The sequence below is a fragment of the Leptonychotes weddellii genome, chromosome 1 (genome assembly GCF_054177405.1).
Source record: "Leptonychotes weddellii isolate Sample4059 chromosome 1, ASM5417740v2, whole genome shotgun sequence".
NCBI lineage: Eukaryota > Metazoa > Chordata > Mammalia > Carnivora > Phocidae > Leptonychotes > Leptonychotes weddellii.
Window position 1 is genome coordinate 55,731,905 of NC_138369.1, and position 22,223 is coordinate 55,754,127.

Genomic DNA, 22,223 nt, shown 5'->3' on the forward strand with positions numbered 1-22,223 from the left:
TGGGGTGTGAGACCCCAAAATGAGAAAGAACTGTTCCATGGAGAGGGGCCTGGTGGGCCACAGAAGCATGAAATGGTTGAAGGCAAAGAGTCATGCCCTGGCATGCCAGTGTCCATCCTAGGACCAACTGGGGGAAGGAGGATTTTTAGGTATTAGGCCTCCATTCCTCCAGGAACGATGGACAGGCTCTCCCTATGTGGAGCGAGTGAGCAGAATGTTTGCAGTTAGTTCTTTGATGGCAGGACATAGTGCACCAACACCATGGCTGAGAGAAGAAAACGAAGTTGAGAACCGATTGAGTAGAGAACTTACAGTTGATAGTGGAGGGCAGCCACCCAGGGCCACCCAGGCTTGCAGCTGGGAGTCAGGGGAAGAACGCCCTCAGGCTGTAGGGGCAGCTTACGTATGGCCAGCAGCCGGGGTTAGCTGGTTTCCCAGGCTCCCTGTGGATTAGCGAATTTGAATAATTTCGCAGGTTCCAGGGCATAAGGGCTGTTGCTCGTTGTCTGGAATCTGGCCCCAAAAACAGGTAGGGCTGGGGCTGGTGTATCATGTCCTGGACTATGAGAGTCCTAGGGGAAGTGGTTCAGGTGTTGACTTAACCAGTTGCTTAAGGGGAACTGACTGGCCTCTAGCTAGAGTTTCAAAACTGAGTCAAGACACCTCTTAAAAAATAAATTAAAGGGGTGCCTGGGTGGCTCAGTCGGCTAATCGTCTGCCTTCGGCTTAGATCATGATCCCGGGGTCCTGGGATCGAGTTCCCCATCGGGCTCCCTGCTCGGCAGGGAGTCTGCTTCTCCCTCTGCCACTCCCCCTGCTTGGGTTCCTTCTCTTGCTGTGTCTCTCTCTGTCAAATAAATAAATAAAATCTTTGAAAATTAATTAAATTAAAAACATGACATTACCCAGAGTGGTTTTATCTTGCTTGCCCACTCGGATGCACAGGCCTGGGCCCCATGAATGCAGGTGCTATGGAACAGTGCCGAGACTGGTGGGTGATGCGGGGCAGGGGCAGGGGGCAGGACGAACGCCACGGGCCACGGGTTTGCTGACCGAGATGTCAGAGCGTTGCTGTCTTGGATTCAAGTGTTGCCTGGGGCAAGATCTTGCCTGCAGTGAAAAAGAGACATTAGCTGTCTCCACCAGATGATTAGAGTAGTTGGCTAATATCAGTCATCTACCCTTATGCTTTATAACTGCATCCCATCTATTCTCTTCATAGCCCTTATGATAATTTGTGATTATATATTCATCAGAGATACAGATTACCTTCTTCTTATTATTTATAACCTTGTTAAACATTGTGTTATATATTTGCTTATTTGTGTCCATTTTTCTCACTCGAACATTAACTCCAGTGAAGATGTTATTCTCCAAAGAATACCCAGAATCGGCAATCTGGAATATTTGTTGAATGAGTTGGTAAACAAACAAACAAAAAGGAATAAATAGTTGAACGTAACTCTCCTCCCTCACTAAGCAATTTTCTGGTCCTGGCAATGTTCTTTTTTAGGATAAGACAATCCCCATCACACTGTCAAGAGGGTGACTGGTATTGCTCATAAAATTTTAGCTTGTGTTCCAGTGAGTGCCTTATTCTTTTTTTTTTTTTTAAAGATTTTATTTATTTATTCATGAGAGACAGAGAGAGAGGCAGAGGGAGAAGCAGGCTCCCAAGGAGCAGGGAGCCCGATGCGGGACTCGATCCCAGGACGCCGGGATCATGACCTGAGCCGAAGGCAGACGCTTAACCATCGGAGCCACCCAGGCGCCCAGTGCCTTATTCTTATATGTGGTTTAGTTACCATGGGCCATATGCTCAGGGACAGCCACTCTTTACCTTTGGCCATGGTAAAGAGTGAGTCTCTATCTAGACCGTAAAACCAGTGGTTGGATCCAGGCAGCATCCTTTTTCACTCTTAGGAAAAGGTGCCCCCCCCCCTCCAGCTTTATTCCTTACTTCCCGCTTCTTCCAAGCCATCAGCAAAGTCATTGGACTTGATGCTAACACACGGTTTCTTTAAGTTATTAAGTTAAGTAAAATCTGCTGGAGCTAGAAAGATTGTTCTACATCAGCTTTCATCTTTGCTGCTCACCTGGGAAAAGAGTGATTTTCAGCCATCTTGCCTTCTGTGGCATCAGCACAGAACTGTGACTTGAAATACCAAAATGCCACTCGTGTTTAATGCTTCAGGTGCAACAAGCCTGTTCTATTTGGAATCCCCTACAAAGATAGATATTAACTGAGAATTGAAAATGACAGCAGAAGAGATTGACTCAGAATGGCAAAATGAGCCCACGGATCTACTTCCTCTCTTGCTCGAATCCCTTAAAATATCAGAAAATATATTTTTTTAAGAATACCTCTATAACAGTACTAGAAAACAAGAAATAATAGTATCCGAGACCCCAAAATTGTGAGAAGTTCCTGGCAAACTACAGCAAATAGGGGCACATTCAAGGAGACGCTGAACTTATAGCAAATTCATTGAAGAACATGAGGGTGTCTCTAGTGGCTTGATTGCATTAATGACCCAAATTCTTCACCCTTTCCTGTACTGCCCTTTGCCATGGGACTTTACAGTTCCTGTCACCACAGAAGTGGAGCCCCTGTCCCAATCCTTGAGTCTGACCGGCCTCATGACATGCTTTGCCCAATAAAATGAGGCAGAAGTGACAATGTATGATTTCGAGCCTGGCCTTGGAGGCCTTATGTGTTTTGCATGTTTCCATTTGCTGCTCTTAAAATTCTGGCATTGCCATGAATGTGCAAATTAGCCTTCTGGGGTATGAGAAACAGGAAATAGGGCAAAGTCTCCCCAGTCATCCCAGCCAACAGCCAGCCAACACCCAGGCATGTGAGTGAGCCATTGTTTTGTGGCTGTCTGTTACACAGCATTATCATGGCAATATATGACTGATACAGACTCCCAGCTGTATTCATGACACCACATTACTGCTTATAATGAGCAATAGGCAGCAACGGTGTTTGACTCCAGAATCAAAGGAACACCTAAACTCAGAAGAAAGGGAACCCATGCCTAAGGGAGGGCTCCTATGTGAGCACAGAAGTCTGAGAAAGACAAAGAACTGTGTTTCAATAACTCTAGACCACAGACCATCTAGAGAGCAGGGGGAGGGAAGGAAAAGGCAGCTGTATTTAACAGGAGAATCAACTGACCTCTCCCTCACCAAGGTTAAGAGAGAGCCCTGCCCTGTTTTAGCCATTGGAGTATGGTAGGAGACTCCAGGCTGCTTGCCTGCTACATTTTCAAGCATCTAAAAATGAGATGCCCCAATCGACACACCCTGCTCTCTTAAGCAGAGCCTGAAAGTAGTCCTTGTATTTGGGAGAGAGACACAGTGCAGAAGCAGATGCATGTAATAGCAGAGAAGCTCACCCAGCTGTCCACACCCATCTACCTCTGTGTTCAGCCATTAATGTAAAGAAACAACCAAGAAATACAGATGTTGAGGAAAATTCCTTGACAAAAAGGAGAAGCGATAAAGAGGAGGCCAACCAATTCTAGAGGAAACAAAGAATTCAATAAAGGAAAGAAATATTGTTTTAAAAACATAATAATATCCTCAGCCAGATCTATTATAGTATGACATCCATAACAGAAAGTGGCAAATATGAATAGGAAGCTTCCAGAAATAATAAAGAACCCTTCTCTATATGTAAAAATAAAGCTAATACTGAGGCAACTATGTGGCTCAATCAGTTAAGCACCTGACTCTTGATTTCAGCTGAGGTCATGATCTCATGGTTATGGGATTGAGCCCCGAGTCAGGCTCTGTGCTCAGCGTGGAGTCTGCTTGAGATTCTCTCTTTTCCTCTGGGTCTGCCTCTTCCCCTACGCTCACTCTCTCTTTCTCTCTCTCTCAAAATAAAGAAAAACTTTCAAAAAATAAAGCTAGTATTATTTTTTAAAATACAGCACAGAAATAATACTTGTTTCGAATGTATAACAAAACTATTTTCATGGGTGGGAAGAACTGAGAAAAAGTCATGTTTATTTTACTTCTATTTATTTTAGGATTATTTGTATACATGAAAAACTATTACTTGTGACTCTGAAGTGTCATCTTTTTCTCTCCCCCCCTCCCCACCTTCCCCATTTAACCCGTTCATTCATAGGCCAGGAGACATGATTACTCTTCTAGAAGACACCAATGAAGACTGGTGGAAAGTAAGTATTTCTCTTTCTTTAAAAAAAAAAAGAGGGCGCCTGGGTGGCTCAGTTGGTTAAGCAACTGCCTTCGGCTCAGGTCATGATCCTGGAGTCCCGGGATCGAGTCCCGCATTGGGCTCCCTGCTCAGCGAGGAGCCTGCTTCTCCCTCTGACCCTCCCCCCTCTCATGTACTCTCTCTCATTCTCGCTCTCTCAAATAAATAAATAAAATCTTTAAAAAAAAAAAAAAAAGAATCCCTGGGTAACTGTAATTACAACAAATGCTACAATTGTGGATGCATGCCTCTTTTTTCCTTTCAGGGGAAAATTCAAGACAGGATTGGCTTCTTTCCGGCCAACTTTGTTCAGAGAGTGCAACAAAACGAGAAGATTTTTAGATGTGTTAGGACCTTCCTTGGGTGTAAAGAACAGGGGCAGATGACACTGAAAGAGAATCAGGTGAGTAAAGCATGCAAGCACATACCAGGTACGACCAAAACAGAGAAATAGTCGCTAACAAACGTAACAATACACATAAATCTGAATGAATGGGGTCATATTCAAAGTGTTCACTTTGAGAAAAGATAATACTCTGGTGGTATTATGTAGTGTAGTAGAATCTAAACCTGCAAAGCCAGAATGTTAGGAAGCTCCTTTGGTGGTATCTGTTCACAAGAGGAAATGTACATAAAGTTATAGCAGCAGGGTAAGGACATCTATCTGGTCCTGGTCCTTTTCTCTGAGGACCGCTGGTCTCTGATGTGGATACCTACTCCAGTGTGGGCTCTGTGCTGTTTTCCACCAATGCGTGGTTAATTTTTCATAGTTTCTTGGGAATACTTTGTTGTTACTTGCTGAGGATTCCACAGTTCATTGCATTTGCCTCCAGTCACAAAGGCCCTTCTAAGTAAGGTCTCCTTGTCCAGACTCTAAGCTTCTGCCTTTTCACTGGAATCTAAGACACCTTCACATTGCTGCATAAAACATAGTCAGGACATAAGTAACCAGAGACTGTCTCACACCAGTGCCCAAATGTCTCCGTACATCTAATCTAGAGGTGTCTGGCGCCATCTTGCTCTAGTGCCATGTTGAATGTGAGGTTCAGCATGCAACGGCAAATAAATGACACTGTCAATTTCCTGAGAAGTGAGGTGTGAACCCCTTGCACATGTATGTCTTCAAGCTCTGTGCTTCTTGCTTCCTCATCTCACTCCTGGAATATTGAAAGACACAAAAGGACAAGACACGCGGTCCGCTCTTTGTCTTAACTCTGCCTCTCTTTGCCTTCTTTCAGCAGAGAGAGGGCTTCCTACTGCCCCTTCTTCTCTGACTCCAGCTTCCTCATGTCAGATCCTATATCCTCACTATAAAGTATAATAATACTCTAAGACCTCCACGTTTGCTCTTGGTGTATTTGGGGATGATATGAGAAATCAGACATTAGAAATTTCTTCTGTCTCCTAATAAAGTCTCACAATTAACTCTGATTTCCAATTTTGGAAGCCAAAGCCTTGACTTTCTTTCTGTCTCCACTTTTGGTATGATAATTCTAATACTTCCTAAGGCAATTAATGCCTCTGGTTGGAAATGGTGAGGTTCACCCTACAAAGAGGTACAAAGTGAAAAACATATTAATAATTTTAATACTATCCCAGGGTGCCTGGGTGGCTCAATCGGTTAAGCTTCTGCCTTTGGCTCAGGTCATGATCTCAGAGTCCTGGAAAAGAGCCCACATCGGGCTCCCTGCTCAGCAGAGAGTCTGCTTCTCCCTCTGATCCTCAGATAAATCTTTAAAAAATGATAATAATTTTAATACTATCCTTGTTCAATAGCATTGCCCAAAACACATCTTAAATGTCATTTTTGTAATTGCCTACAAAGACAATTTCTAAGTCCCATAAGACTTTATATTACTTTATATTTACATCACCTTATATTTGATTTATAACCTTTAAGAACTGGTTTACCTAACTGGTCAACAATTTTATATGCCACATGGAGTGCCAAATGCTTGATCATCTTCAAACTAACAAGTACACCCCCAAAGAATAATGATTTACCTTTTCTTTATGGCTATTTAAAAGAAAATTCTTTGTATCTAGCCCCTGATTCACAGAGAAGAACAAATTAATACAGTCCTAGATATTGCCACAGTGATAATTATTAAAAGTATCATCATTATTACTTACTATTTATGTCATACATATATATTTATAAAGTATATATACCTATGACATTTTACGTGAGATCCCACATATGCCCTAAGAATTTTATTGATTAATTATTCACTATTTATATTTTATAAATGATGAAACAAAGGCTCATAGAGGTTATATGCCTTACTCAAGGGGGCAAAAACCTGGTAAGTATCCAGGCTGGAACTTCCTTTTTTTTTTTTAAGATTTTATTTATTAGAGAGAGAGAGAAAGAGAACGAGCAGGGAGGAGACAAAGAAGCAGGCTCCCCGCTGAGCGGGGAGCCCGACATGGGGCTCGATCCCAGCACCCTGGGATCATGTCCTGAGCCGAAGGCAGACACTTAACCTACTGAGCCACCCCGGTGCCCTGAGGCTGGAACTTAAACATAGGTCTGCAAACTCCAAGCCAGTGCTTTCCACTGAGCCATGTGCCCTGGACAATGTGGAACCAGCTTTGAGCAGTACAGCATCATTTGCATAGGTTGGCTCCCAGGGAAGGCAAATGTTATAAAGGCAAGTATCTGAGGACCAGAGAGCCCTTTGGGAATAAATTCTTGCTTCTATAAGTGGGTCATCCTTGAATCCAGGCAATGGATTCTCATCAGATGGAGACCCCATCTTTAATGCCACACACATACCCCACACAGCAAACAGGCACTTTTCCCATGCCAGTGCTTCTCCAAATGTACTCAACTATATCTTCCCTGTTCCAAAAACTTGGAAGGTCTTTTGAATGAAATAAATTCAAGAATGATACCCATCTTTATTGGCAAAGTGTTATTAAATAATTTTGCTAGCATGTTTGATTTTTTTCCTCAGAATAATCTTGTGCTTCCCCACTTGAAACTAAACATTGTTTTATGTTATTAATATACAAGTCAGTGAAATCAGAGGCAAATTAAAATTTGCTCAACTTGATCAATTTCTAGAAGCAGAACATCCACTCAGTGACTCTTACCAATTCCTTGGCTGTAGTCCCCAAAATTGTCTTTTCTGTGAATGGGCTCACACCTGCCTTTTCCACTCTCATGGTTGAACTGCCATCTTCCAGGATGGGGGTGGGTAGGGGAGAGGCAAACAATCCAACCTCTTCAATTAGACATGTTCAAGACACAACACAGTATTTCAGCCTAAACCAGGAACCAAATGGATCTGCCCATAATCCTTTAGAAAAGTTCCATAAGCCCTGATATTTCTGAGAGTGTGTTTGGACCACCTGAATCATAATCACCTGGGAGCTTGTTGAAAACTGGACTCCATCCCAGACCTGCAGAAGCAGAACTTCTCAGGGAAAAAGCAGAGAATCTCTCTCTTTATAAATTCCCCAGGATCAAAGCTAAAGTTTGAGAATGACCTTCACTTCCATTCTCTCACTTTTAAATCCTGTAGTAGTCCTGTGACAACTGAAGGCATTTTTATGTCCAGTTACATATGGATCAACAAAAGGCACTGAGGTCTCTAGCCCTACACAAATTCTCTATTTTCAATCTTTGGCATCAACGTGGCAACCAATTTTGGAAAAATGTCAGCCACTTGAAAGAAAATGTACATTTTAAAGATCTACTATTGAGAAAAAATTTTTAAAATTTGGCTCCACTTTAGTGTCCTACTAAACCTTTTAGGCGTAAAATTTCAAAACATGTTGGTCAAAATGAGGAGAGTATAACATAGTAGCAAGAACGCAGATTCTAATGTCCTACAGAAATGGATCCATATCCTGTGTGATTTTGGCAAAGTAATCCCTGAATGTCAACATTTTTATCTGTAAAATCGGCATAGTAGCACCTCCCTCTTGACATGGGGTGAGGGTTAAACATGATCCCCTGTGTAAAATGCCAGCACAGTGCCTGGCCACCACCAATGCTTAGCAAGGTCCCCATGCTTCCAGCATCATTCAGAGTGAGTTCCAGATTCATCTGCAATGGCCAATGCCACCTAAAATTACCTAGTAAGCATCAGAAAATAGCCAGTATGATATCTGCAACTCTAAAGATATAAAGAGACAAATGCTCTTTAGCAGGGAAATAGAAGAAATTTGATTCTGAAAACAAATGCAATGCATCTCTTTGATCAAATCACATTTCTGCCTCTGGAGTTAATTTGTCTTATAATTATTTTATTATTTTTTTCACAGAGCTCTTATTTCTAAAGAGAATCAAGTAATCCTTTTGTTATGAACACAACTAGAGTTTGCACTAATGCCGTAGTAAATGTCCTTATTAAATCGACTTTAAATACCATAGAAGTATTTCTTGAAATTCATCCATAGTTCTGCCATCCCAATAGAACTGTTTTTATTGATTCTTTGTGTTATGTCAAAGCTTTAAAGAAAAATAAGCAAATTATTTTTAAATTACAAAACTAAAATGCATTTATTGTGGAGAAAATTTGAAAAATACAAAAAAAGTATAAAGAAGAAAATAAAGATAGGTAGTTCAAGCATCAAGTTATTATTGACATAAACAATTTGGTATATTTTCTACCAAAATTTTCTTCTAATTAATATTTTGGTGTATCATATTCTATATAGTGTTCTAAGTTTGTTTTTTTTTTTTAACTTAGTCACTAAATGTTTCTCAAACCGTTTTTAACAGTTCTGTAACATTTTATCACATACATCAGGGTTTGGCAAACTATGGCGTATTGACCTATGGTCAAATCTGGTCCTGTTTTTAAAACAGAGTTTATTGGAACAGAGCTACATTCATTCATATGTGTATTATCTGAAGCTGCTTTCACACTGGAACAGCTGAGTTGAGTGGTGGCAACGAAGACCCTATGGCCTGCAAAGCCAAAAATATTTACTGTTTAGTCCTTTACAGAAAAAGGTTTTCAACCCCTAGTCTAGATGTACAAGAATGTGCTTCAGTATTCCCCTGTTACTGGATATTCCATTTTAATTTTTTTAACTATTGATAATTGCAGCGAACATGTTTAAACCAAAATCTTTTGCCATAATTCTGATTATTTCCTTAGGATAGACTTTAGAATTTATAGACAAATAGATAAAAGATTTTTACAGTTATTGATACATATGACCAAATTGCTTCCAAAAAGGTTGTGCCAATTTCTACCCACATTAGCTGTTTATGAGAATACTCAGGTGACCACCACATCCTTGCCAAAATTAAACATTACTATTTTTGATGTCTGTCATTTTGATAGCTCAATAACATTTCTATTAATCTGCATTTCCTGGATGGTTAAGGAAGATGAAGTTTTATCACACATAATCAGACATTTGTATGTCTTTTATGAATAATCTGTTTATGTAGTTTGCCTATTTTCTTACACTGTTCTCTAGCTTTTAAAAATATTTACATCTGGTCTACCATATGTGGCCAAAATTTCCGCAGTTTATCATTTGCCTTTTTATCTTAATGCTTCTTCCTTTGGGAACTTAATTCTTTGGTTGGATTGGCTCTATTTTACCATATTTCCCCTCTAGTTTTATTTTTTTTTAATTTTTATTCTAATTCAATTAATTAACATATAATGTGTTATTGGTTTCAGAGGTACAGGTCTGTGATTCATCACTCTTATATAATACCCAGCGCTCAGTCACATGTACTCCTTAATGTCCATCACCCAGTTATCCCATCCCTCCACCCCCACCCCCAGCAGCCCTCAGTTTGTTTCCTGTGATTAAGAGTCTCTTATGGTTTGTCTCCTTCTCTGGCCTCATCTTGGTTTTTTTTCCTCTCTTCCCCTGTGATCCCCTATAGTTTTAACCTCTCGATTGCTTTCCACATCATCACTCTCTACTTCTTCCTGAGAGAACATTTTCAGATAGTGCCCCACTTCCTTTAATATTCTGAAGTTTCAGTACAGTCTTCCACTGCTGCTAACATAGATTGAATTTAATGTGTATTGTCTGTAATGTTTTCTTCTCAACCAAACCCCTTCCACCCACAGAATGTTTTGATCCTTTCACCTTGTGGTAGGCAGAACAAGAGCCCTATGTCCTCATCCCCAAAACTGAATATGCCTCACATGGCAAGAAGGACTCTGCAGATGTGGTGAAGTTAAGGATCTTGAGATAGAAAATTATTCTGGATTATCCAGGTGAGCCCAGTGTCATCATAGGTCCTTAGAACAGGAAGACAAGAGGGCCAGAGTCAGAGAAGGAAATGTGAGGATAGAAGCTGAGGTCAGAGAGAGAGAGAGAGATTTGAAGATGCTATGCTGCTAAACTTGCAGATGGAGGAAGGATCCAGGAGCCAGGGAATGCCTCTTAGAAGCTGAAGGTAAGGAAACATTCTCTTAGAGCCTCTAGAAGAAATGCAACCCAGCCTTCACCTTGATTTGAGAACTTCTGATCTCCCAGACTGCAAGATAACTTTGTGTTGTTTTAAGCCATCAAATTAGTGGTAAGTTGTTACAGCAACCATAGGACACTAATCCAGATTTCATGCAAAAGGGACTTTGCAGTTGTGATTAAAGTTATGGGCCTTGTGATGGGGAGATGTCCTAGATTGTGTGGACTGGCCAGCTCCAATAACTTGAGCCCTTAAAAGCAGTGAGATATATCCAGCTGGAGTCAGAAAGAGATAGCAGCAGAGGGCAGAAGAGAGATGAGGCAGAGAGGTAGGTTGGAGAGAGATTAAATGTGAGAAGGACTCACCCCACACTTACAGGATCTGAAGATACAGGAAGGGGCCACAAGTCAAGGACTGCAAGCAGCCTCTAGAAGTTGAGGAGGATCCCTGACTGACAGCCAGCAAGGAAACAGGGACTCAGTCCTACAACCTCAAGGAACTGGATTTAGCAACAGCCTAAATGAACCTGGAATTAATCCTCTCTTAGAGAAGTGGAAGGAAGGAAGGAAAAGAATAGGGCCCTGTTGACTCCTTGATTTTAGCCTTATGAACCCCAAAGCAAGAAAACTAGCCAAGCCCACCAGACATCAGACCTACAGAAATGTAATAAATTGGGTTGTTTAAAGCCACTGAATTGTGGTAATTTGTTAAAACAGCAAGAACGAACCAATACACATCTCAGGTTACTCAAATTGAGTCAATCTCATAAGGTAGATTTTACTCACATAATGAGAGGTCTGGATACAGGGAAGTACTGGGATTCATAATTCAGCAGCTTGATTCCATGGTCAGGGATCTAGATCCTTCCACCCTTATGCTCTGCCATCCTTGAAATATTAGCCTCCTTTTCTAGTGATCACAGATGGCTGCAGCCACTCCAAGAATCCCTTCCAGATGAAGAAAGAAATTTTTTTCTTAATGTATCTCTTTTAAGAGGAAAACAGACTTTCCCAGAAGTCCCCTAGAAGATATTCCATCCTGTTTCATTAGCTAGAACTGAGTCCCATGGGAATCACTAGCAAGGAGAATCAAAACAGACTTGGGACAGTTAGGATTCTCCTGAGTCATGTAGGGTAGGGATGGACAACTGAGCAAAAGTCCAGGCTCTGCTGCATGGGAAAAGAACAGATTATGACCATTGATATCAACCGGCAGTGTCTGCCACAAGTGATTTACTTATCCTAGAACAAAGAGTAGATTGGTGCAGAGTGGAGGATTCCCAGCTGAAAGATGAGTGGATCAGAGTGAGTCCAACTCAGCGTGCACTCATGGGTTTTCAGGTATCCTCAGCTAGAGGAGCAGGTAATTACGCATGGCTTTTATGCTAACTTCTGTTATCTGAGAGGCGTTTATCCAATGTTGGTCTGCTGGGTCAAGTTAGGATTTTCCACTGTCATTGCCATTGCCATTGCTTTTTTCCCAACATTCTCAACTCCTGGAACACATGCAAAGCTACCTCCTCCTTCATGCAAGATCCCCTGGTCTTTCTGTCTCCATTCCCACCCGCTGTTTTATTTGCTGAGACCTTACCTCCCAGGAGACACTGTTGCCACCTAATGTGCCCCTACTTCCTGTCGTTTCCACTTTTTGGAGGACCACAGTTTCCCAATAAATGTAGAAAGAGAGGCATTGATTAGGAGGAGGGTAGTGTAAGATGGAAAAGGTATATTTTGACTATATTAGAAAGTAGAGCCCGTAGTAAGAGAGAAGTGACTGCCCAGCTTTCTACTCAGGGCAGTTGTGGAATCTCTGCGCCTGGGGCAGACTTTGGATGAGGAGCTGTGTTTCAGGCTGGAAGATTCATCCTAGATCCATCAGTACAACTTGCTTCAGGCATCAATTGAGTTGAGCTCCAGTGGTTGTAGGGAAGTGCCTGTCAGCCTCCGGAATGGCTGCCAGTCCCAGTGCTCAGTGTTAGAACATTCAACCTCCCCACCCCCTATCTTTTCATAGGTAATTTGAGGGAAGACAGATCAGAACGCTAGGCAAGAAATCTTTTCAAATAAAATGACTGCTCATCTAGTTTAAGTGGCAGCCCATTTGAATGTTAATGAGTTTGGAGGCAAGGCCTGGGAGACCTTAGATGTTATTAGCATATGTGCTCCCAAAAGTGGGTTAGACTATAGGGATTAAGCCAGGTAGGAAGGACCAGGAAGGGACTGAGCCAAGAGGGGCACTTAACTGGCAGGGAGCAGAATTTGGGGCAACATAGGAGAAGCAGAGGGCTGGGGAGTAGGTCAGCAACCAGATATCAAGTGGAGACAAGAATGGGGAAAATCTGGTCCACTCCTATAGTCCTGAAGAACTAGGGGGAGTGAGAGCAGGAGGGTGGGTAAAGCCATAAATGCAGAAACCAGAGCAGAAACATGTGGGATTGGGGTTATCATTAATAACAAATACTAAGTGGGATGCCTGGGTGGCTCAATCAGGATTGAGTGGCTGACTCTTGGTTTTGGCTCAGGTCATGATCTCGGGATCCTGGGATTGGAGCCCCTACTAGAGCTCCACGCTCACTGGGGAGTCGGCTTCAGGGTAGGATTCTCTTTCTCCCTTTGCTGTCCCCCCTCCCTGCAAGTGTATGTGTGCTCTCTCTCTCTCTCTCAAAAAAAAAAAAAAAAAAAAAAAGGACACTAAGTCTAAGTGATGCCCTGGGGCTGGCAGGAGTCAAGCTGGATGGCTAGGTAAGCACTAGGCTGCTGGAGGTGCTGTGTCGAGTATGGTGGGTGCTGTTGCTGCTGTTCTGTGTATGCTGCACCCTCCTCGGTCCTGAGATGCCCAGGCCATCCCTGCTGCACACATGATGTCCCCCAGGCAGTCTGCAACACTGTCAGCAAGCAGGGTGAACAGGCCAGGATTTGTCAGCAGTAGGAAGGAAATCAGTCTAGTCTTCAGAAGTCTGGCTGTCCAGAGAGCAAGAGAGGAAGGAAGGAAGAGAGGGAGAGAGGGAGGCAGGGAGAGAGGGAAGAAGGCCATCAGGTAACAAGAGAAGAAGGGAGAGGAGAGGACAGGAGAGGAAAAAAACCAGTTTATATATATCTGGCCATCTCCTTCCTCCACTTAAAATCCTCTAACACCCAACTGTTGGTTAGTACTAGTAGTCATCTCTGCCTTTTTCCCCACACTGCAGAGTCCTGATTTTTGTTCTTTTGTCCATGTCTACCTTCCATGACTCAGGTGAATCCTAATTGAATTGATCCTTGCTGGTAATGATTTCAGTAGTTGGCCAGTGCCCCAGTTCCAGTCAATGAGATAGGTCAGAAGGTCAGCAAAGGGACCCTCTCCCTCATGAGTTCAGAAACTCATTCAAAAATTGTTAATTATTTGGGGCGCCTGGGTGGCTCAGTCGTTAAGCATCTGCCTTCGGCTCAGGTCATGGTCCCAGGGTCCTGGGATGGAGCCCCTCATTGGGCTCCCTGCTCAGTGGGAAGCCTGCTTCTCCCTCTGCCACTCCCCCTGCTTGTGTTCCCTCTCTCTCTGTGTCTCTCTCGGTCAAATAAATAAATAAAAAATCTTTTTAAAAAATTGTTAATGATTTATATAGTCAGCTTATTAAATGTTGTTCACTAAATAATCAGTGATTAAAACACACAAGGCCCTTGTGCTCATCACACATGTCTGTTCTCCCAGTTCTCCCCAATAAGCTCCATGAAAGCAGAGATCTGCCTTTTTTTCCCCAGCTTCTGGAGTGGTAGCTAGCACACAGTAAGCACTCAATAAAAACTTGAAGAATGAATGAATGAGCAAATGAATGAATGAATGAGCACAGAAAGTGGGGAATTAAGGTACTCAGACATTGGGGGCATCTCTCACGTGGCCTGGCCAGTAAAACATTTGCTGGGATAATCAACTGTCTACTTTGTCTGGGACTGAGAAATTTCCTGAGATGTAGGACGTTCAGTGCAAAGACTGAGAAAGTCCCAGGCAAACCAAGACAAGTTGGTTACCCTATTCATGACCCTCCAAAGCAAAGGAGTTCCTCTGATTCTCCCTCACCTCCCACCCTTCTCTACCCATAATCTTCTGGGTTCATCTTTCCATTCCACCTCAAAATGAAAGGAAATTTTTCCAACCTGGTTATTGCTTCCTAAAATGGCAGGTTCTCAAGCCTGATGAGCTATCTATTTGTACCATCAGAATTTTAAATCCCAGACCCTTCATTTCTGGGAAGAGTACAGGCCTATTTTCAACCTTTTGTATTCATCTTTTTCAACTTCCTTTAGCTTCCTCATCTCTTTACCCTTTGTCTGCTCCCAAGACTGTCCAAGCAGTGCATGGTGGGTACAGAACTCCTCGTCCTTTGGAAGGTCTCCCCAGATCAAATCACTACAGGGATGCCAACTAGGAGGTGAAGAACAAGTCAGTACATGCAACAAAGCATGAACATTTGTGCATCTTAGCCTCCTATTTTTGAGACACCTGCCAACAACTCTTCCATTGCCTCTACCAAGCACTTTTTCTCTTCTACAATGAAATCTTTAGAGAGAAAAAGGGAAAATATAGGTTTGGAGTGTATATGGACACGCATCTAAACTGTCAGTGGGCTCTTACTAGACAAACTGAAATTTACTGTTAATGTAAACCAGGAAAACTCTGAAAATGACCAAAAAAGCTAATGGAGACCCAAACTGCAATCATTTTTTTGTTTGTTCTATGGCTTGGGGTAATGGTGTAAGGCTCTGAGCTCTTGCCAGAATTTCAGTTTTCTGATTCCTTGCCCAAGTGTTCTCTGTATTCAACGTCAACATGATACAACATCTATGTGTATATATGTCAGTAAATTATTTTCATATTCATTTCTCTATTTAAATATTTCAATTGGATATTTTTTAAATAAGCATCTAGAAAAAATCTGCACAAGGGAACAGGTGTAAAATTTTTTACTGATGCAGATTGGTTGGACTATTTAGTAAGGATTGTTGAATTTGGGGCATATTTCAATAAGGAAGAAACTCAGTCTTTGACAGGTTTTAAAGGTAAATCCTGCTCTCAAGGCATTTTTATGGGTTCTTCTATGACCTATACTGGGCATTTTTATGGGTTCTTCTACAGCCTGCCTATCACTAGGATCCTTTGTCTGTGGTGTTCCTGGCATGCACAGTGACAGGGATGCCAACTAGGGGGTGCAGAACAAGTCAGTACATTGGCCAGTGCCCCAGTTCCTTTGAAAATCAGGTGGTTCACCCTCCTTTTGGCAGCCACCTTACCCATCAGGCTCTAGCAGGATCTAACATGGCCCCAAGGCTGTTTCTTTCCCACAGCTCACCTCTGGCCTTTGGGAAACAGTCAACACATCTGTTTTTACAAATTAACTCCTCTTTACTTCCCTGTGTGAGCCTCTTTCCAGTCAAGTTGATCACAGTTAAGTTTCTGAAACATGAACCAGAAACCAGTCCGTTGTATGTCCCAAACCCCAGGAGTCACAAATGAAGCTCTTTAAGTGTCCTGTTAAAGCCCCTTTTTCCATGTGATATGGTTTCTGTTGATGCTCTGCCCACATCCCCTTCACTAGGTGGGTACACCCATCTCCTGGTTGCTGTGTCAGCTAACAACTCACAGCTGCCCCTTACCCAGCTAATGCCCCTCCGAGGACCAAGAGCTGCCTCACCTGACAGGTCACACCTCTCACACCCACGTTAGCCAGTGGCCGATGACTGACATGGGGCCCAAGAGGCCAGACCCCTTGCCTCGAGGTGGGACCACTCCACGGGGTACTTCATGCTCCAGAGCTCCCTGTGGGATCAGGCTGAAGCTCATCTCCAGCTGAGACCTCACCCTTGCTCAGCTCCTTCCCCTGTCCCCCATGCTTCTCTCACTTCCCACCTCCTGAGAGCATGCCCTCAACAAGCCACTTCACAAGGATTCATGTCTCAGGCTCTGTTTCTAGGGAATCCAACCTAAGACATAACCTACCACCCATGGAAGCAGGTTGAGTGGGTGAAACTCACAACACCCTATCAGCTATTTGCAAAAACCATATGTCCATCTGACCATATCCACACTTCATGCCCTTCAGTGGTAAGTGGCAGTGATAAGTGACAAGGGTATCCAAATAGATTTTAACCACTTTCTTGTTAAATCCAGCACAGGTGGGCGAGGGGAGATGGTAGCATCTGTTTGCTTTGCTAGGGGCCAGGAATGGAATAACTTCCTTTGACTTCCTGATATGATATGTATAAACTTCCAAGCACATGACAGGAGCCAGCTATTCATCTGGATCTTTAAAATAATATATTGAGGACTCATTGCATGCCACATGCTAAGTTCTCTGGTAAGCATTATATCATTCTGTCCTCATAGGGATTCTTCAGGGGGACACAATATGATTAATCCTATTTTATTGATCTTCATTCATAAAACTTCATTCATAAAACTCAGAAAACATTCAGCACCTAGGCCTAGTTCCAAACCGAGGTTCTGCCTAATATTTATTCAACCTTTCTCTTACAGAGCCAGTCTCCCCCCTCCCTTCCCCACCTGAAACTGCTCTCCCTTTTCCAATTTGGTGCTCCTGGCCTCAGTCCACAGTGATTCAAGCAGCTCCTAATTTCTTCCTTGTTGACACTTTGATGTTTTCTTCCTTGGCATTCAGATCTGCGTGACTTCCGAAGAGGAGCAGGATGGCTTTATCAGAGTCCTCAGTGGGAAGAAGAGAGGCCTCGTCCCCCTGGATGTCTTAGAAAACATCTGATTGCTGGCCCTTCCTGCCTTTGCGGTGGCCGGGCTCCGCTGCGATGCCTCATCTCACGCTGTGTCCACGCAGAGGAGCTGCCGCACTGACCCGCCCCCCCGGGAAACAGTGAGACAAGACTCACGGATCTGAGACTGGGGTACCAGCCACAAGACAGAGGCCCCATCTCACAGCATTGCCGGGCTGCCCACGGTGGGGGCGGGGCTGAGAGAGCTGAGTGCCGTGCAGGTGGTGGCGGCGGCAGGGCGGTAGCCACAGCTGTCCCTGAGGACCCACCTCATCCCTGTCCATGTGATGTAAGTTAGCCCACTGGAGTGTGCTCCAGCTCGCGGCGTGGGCCCAGTGCGAGGCTCGGATCCCCACAGCCAAGTGTGATTCTGGTTCCAGACGCGTGTCCCCAGTGCCGGCCCATCCGCATCATCACATTTGCCGTCTCTCTGCAGAGCATCAGGAAGTCCTGCTTCCCAGCCCCCAACATGCGAGGGCTCCCCGCAGCCCCCTCACTTTGTGATTGCGCTGTCTCTTCTGTCCTCCGAGTGAGTCCTAAGGGTGCTGTGAGACGTGAGGGCTGAGCTGGTGGCACCAGCTGCTATTCTAATTACCGACAGAGGTGCCAGAGAAGGACACGAGGCACTGATACAGAGGGCAAAGTAGGAGTAGGTGGGGCAGAGAGCCTGATTTATTGAAGATTATGCAGCCCCTTCAGTTAGAAAAGCATTTCCCTGCGGAGAGGAAGCTGGGAAAGAGAATGGGGCAAAAAGTCCCAGCAATGAGCCCATTTCATTTCACGTCCTCTGTACTAGGGGCAGCATTTTCGCTCATGCCATCCTGGAGGATCCCCTTTTGGAGGCTGAGCCCACCCTGGAGAGAACTAGAAACATGGAGGAGAACCAATAGCATCTTAGGAGAAAAGTAGCCAAATCAAAATCCATTCTTCTCTAGGGCAGTATATTATACCCTAGCAGATGTAAAATGGAAACAAATCCTTAGTGCTTCATCCCTCAGAAAGTAGAGGAACTTGGGTCCTATTTAGCATCAAGTAGGAGAGTCTCTCTTACTCTATACTTGTACTAATGTTTACAAGCATTCGATATACTGTGATGCCTCCCTCCGCAAGCCTCCTCCTAGCATTCAAACTTGCATCTGATTACTTAGTCATTAATATGGTTAAACTTCAATTCATAATGACCTTGGGATCAATGTCAGCTCAATTTATTTTGTTACAGAGCAATAAAAGCATTAGAACAACTGGTTTTTAAAAGACTTAAGTGGGTACATCTTATGCATGTAAGCATTACTTCCCAAACCCTAGTATCATTAATCTCCATTTATTTCTTTTGTTACTGCTCAGCATGATGTTGGGAGCTGAGAGGGGATGGCTGCTGGTTTCACAGTAGTTTGGTTGCCTTACTATCATTTTAAAGCCAGCATCCAGAATTTTCTCCCTCTCCAGTACAACCTGCAAAACTGAGTGTACAGAGTCAAGATGGGTTCTCCGAGAACCAGGGTGGATAATATGACTGCCATTCTCTAAAATGGAATGCCAGAGTACAAACACTCTCTGCCTCTAACTGAGTAGTCCATTGAATAAAGACAACACAGTGGCTGGAAGGAGCATAGAAAACGTGTGTCCTGATCTTTCTGGTGGAGTATCCACTGAAGTTTTTGGGTACAGTGGTATCATATCCTAGACAAATTTAACTTGCATTACAAAATCAGTTTGCCTTTGGAAACCGAATAGAAGGAGGCTGCTGTAGCCAGCCCCCAAGGTGGTCCCCCAGTGCTCCCCCGCATCCTGATATTCTCGCCTTTGTGTAGCCCACTCCCACATTGAATCAGGACTGATCTTATGTGACCAATAAAATACAGCAGAAGTCCTACCACATGACATCTGAGGCTAGGCAAAAGAAGTCCTTGCAACTTCTGTCTTGCTCTCTGGGAACACTCACCCTTGGAACCCTGAGCCACCATGTAAGTTTACCTACTTTGAGGCCACGGTGTGGGGGAGGCCCAGTGGACAGACCATATGTGTCTGCAGCTGGGATCCCGGACATCAGCAGCCATCCCTGCTGGGCCTGCCCAAGTGATAGATTTATGAACAAAATAAATACGATTTGGTGGTTTTTAAGTCACTATGTTTTGGAGTGATTTGTTTTACAGAAATAGATATCTAGAACAGGGACTCGTATTTGAGCCAATGTTAGAAAGAAGAAAAAACACACATCCTGCACAAGGAGGCCCAGAATTTTTACAAACATCAAGTACTGGTGGACAGTGAACCCTCCCAATGCAAGATATCTGGTGTTCCTTAAAGATCTGGAATCTTGCAGATATCAGAGAAAAAGCTACTCTTCAATGCAGATTGCCGTGGATATTCACACACACACATATACATACCCAGACTTTAGGAGCCACAGCATTTATTCTCCTCCCGCCTGTCTGCAGAAATGGCAAGAACAAGGACAGCTGTGACCTACCAAAGTCCTGAAGGTGTCCAAGATTCAAAAAATGGCGGGGAAAAGATCCACCGTTTGGGAATGGGAGTGAGATGAAGGCCTCAAGAGACAGATTCTGGAGAGGGAGAGGGTTGGAGAGGAAGTGCTAATACGAAGGGAAAAAAGGGGGGCCTGAGGGGATATTCTTCATAGTGTGAGAGAACAGCCTTGTGCCCCCTCACCTCCTGCCCCTGCCTGCAGCTAAGGGAGGGCATATATCTAACTGGAACAGGGATGCTCTGCCCTGTACTCCATTACCAGTGCTATAGGACTTGGATTCTATAGAGGTGAATTTGAAGTGAAGAACTGATTAAACCTTCCTCAGGACTTCAGGATGTAAAGAATAGAACTTCTTTTTACCCCATCACCAGCAGACAACTGAGACTCCTTTAATGTGGGCTATGGGCTACAAAGAGAGCCCATGTGTAGATGTCCAACTGACTACTAGTAGGATTGATTTCACAGACCACCTCCTTCCTCACCTCTACACACCAAATACACACATACACACGCTCCTGTCAGGAAGAAGAGTCCAGCATCTGGGTCATATATTTAAAGCAACCAATGAGATGGTACATGGTAGGCACTTTTTAGAGTTAGTGTTCTTCACTATTAAAGGGGGAAAAATAAAATCAGGGGGAAGGTCATGGTACTTGTAAATAGTCTGGTGTCAAGTACTGCTAAAAGGTAAAAAAGCAGCAAGGAGGCCCAAAAGCCAGTCGAGGTCTCTGAAAAGGGTCAGGAAGGAAACCTACTGGTTGACCTTAGCCTAGAACCAGGTGCAGGCAGCTGTAAAAAAGTGTTGTGTGCTCAACTAGCTTAGATTTAAATAAAATAAACCAGGCTTCTTTACTCAGGATTTCCCAGAGCCTTTAATTTTCTAATTTTCACAGTAAATCTATAAAAGGGGATTTAGACCCATGGAACACCTATTAGGATCAACTAGACTATTCCAAGGCACATAGTTCAGAAAATGCTGTGGTAGAGAATTCTCATATAATATTGGATCCATCTAATACCCTCTCTCTCTTCCTACATCTCACTAAGATACCCATGAATTACTGAAAAGGACAAAAGTACATAATCATAGTAAAAATGGAGGCTGAAAGACAATCTACTCTGGAATCAGTATTTAGGGAGTAGGAGAAAGTGGGATCTGTGTCCCCAATGGGTGAAAAGCTCAGGAAGAAGAGTAACTTTCTCATGCTCTAATGGCTTTAGCAAATACTGAGCAGTAGGGCGTAGGCTGGTATAAATCTGGGAGTAAAAGAGAGTTCAGCATTGCCCAAAATAGCCTCCCCAGGAAACTGAGTGAGCAGGTGTGTTCCACAGCTTTAACACAAAACAAAAATCCTTACGAACAACTCGGACCAAAAAAAAATTAAAACTGGTTTAATGATATCCCATAACGGTGTCTTAGATTTTGCTCAGTTGCAATTCTGTTGTGTGTTTTGTAGAACACCTGGTGTTTTTGACCCTTAGAATATATTTTCTTTTCCTTAGCTTCCAATAAGGAGTTTTAAATAGTCCTCAATCTTCCCCTGGGTAATAGAAATGTAACTGTACCTCAAAACAGTAACAAGATAATAGCAATTTATTTTATAGTTCCTTTTTAAAAATGAAAAAGTAGTAGGCTTTTTTATCATCTCACCATTAAGTTTAAACAGCTGTCAAACATTTTCCCTGTGTTCATGGAAGTCAGGATGTACTGAAATCCTGAAAATACACCCTGGAAAAATACAATACCTATTTCCAAGAAAAATGGTGGATCCTCTTTAGATTTCCTCCACTGGCCTCATTTCCTCAGGTTCTCAGGTTACACCTGACCCCATCTGTTTTTATGCATGGCAATATTTTTCTTTATCTTCTCCTTTTAAACAAGTTTCCTAAAAATTGTTTTCTTAGTTTACTTTCATTCTTTACTAAGGTAAAAAAAAAAAAAAATCATCCAAGGTTATGACTTTTCCTCTGAGTTCAGCTTTGACCATATGAAAGTGTTCCCATTTCCATTCATTTCTAAATACTCTGTAATGAGAGTTTTGATTTTCCCATAGATTTTTATTTTGTGTGTGTATATGTGTGTGTGATTAGAACCATTGTGCATTGTGGTCAGAAAATATGATCCACAGGGTTTCTGCTTTGAGGAAATTAATTGGCATTTTGTGCTCTAATATATGACTAATCTTTAGAAATGTCCAATGGATGCTGGTAAAAAAAGAGAACTCATGTGTATAGTATATAAAGTTTAATATGTATCTGCTAAATAAACAAAGTGTTCAGGTCATCTGTGTTCTCATTTATGATTACTAATGTGCTCTCTCAAAGACACGGAAGTCAAGAGTAAACAAC

The 22,223-nt window shown here is 43.0% G+C and overlaps 1 protein-coding gene across 4 annotated transcripts in view; it reads left to right on the forward strand.

The window, feature by feature from the left end:
- The window catches only part of STAC (SH3 and cysteine rich domain), a 153,717-nt gene extending 131,559 nt beyond the window's left edge, over positions 1-22,158 (forward strand). For 3 of the 4 annotated variants that reach the window (XM_081824179.1, XM_081824163.1, XM_081824170.1), the window contains 3 exons: positions 4,142-4,193; positions 4,497-4,634; positions 17,281-22,158. In XM_081824179.1, the coding sequence (XP_081680305.1) occupies positions 4,142-4,193; positions 4,497-4,634; positions 17,281-17,379 (289 nt within the window). In that variant the 3' untranslated portion in view covers positions 17,380-22,158. Of the gene's footprint in view, positions 1-4,141; positions 4,194-4,496; positions 4,635-10,572; positions 10,620-17,280 lie in introns of all 4 variants that reach the window. The other variant, XM_081824175.1, reaches the window with a different exon arrangement.
- Positions 22,159-22,223: the final 65 nt, after the last annotated feature.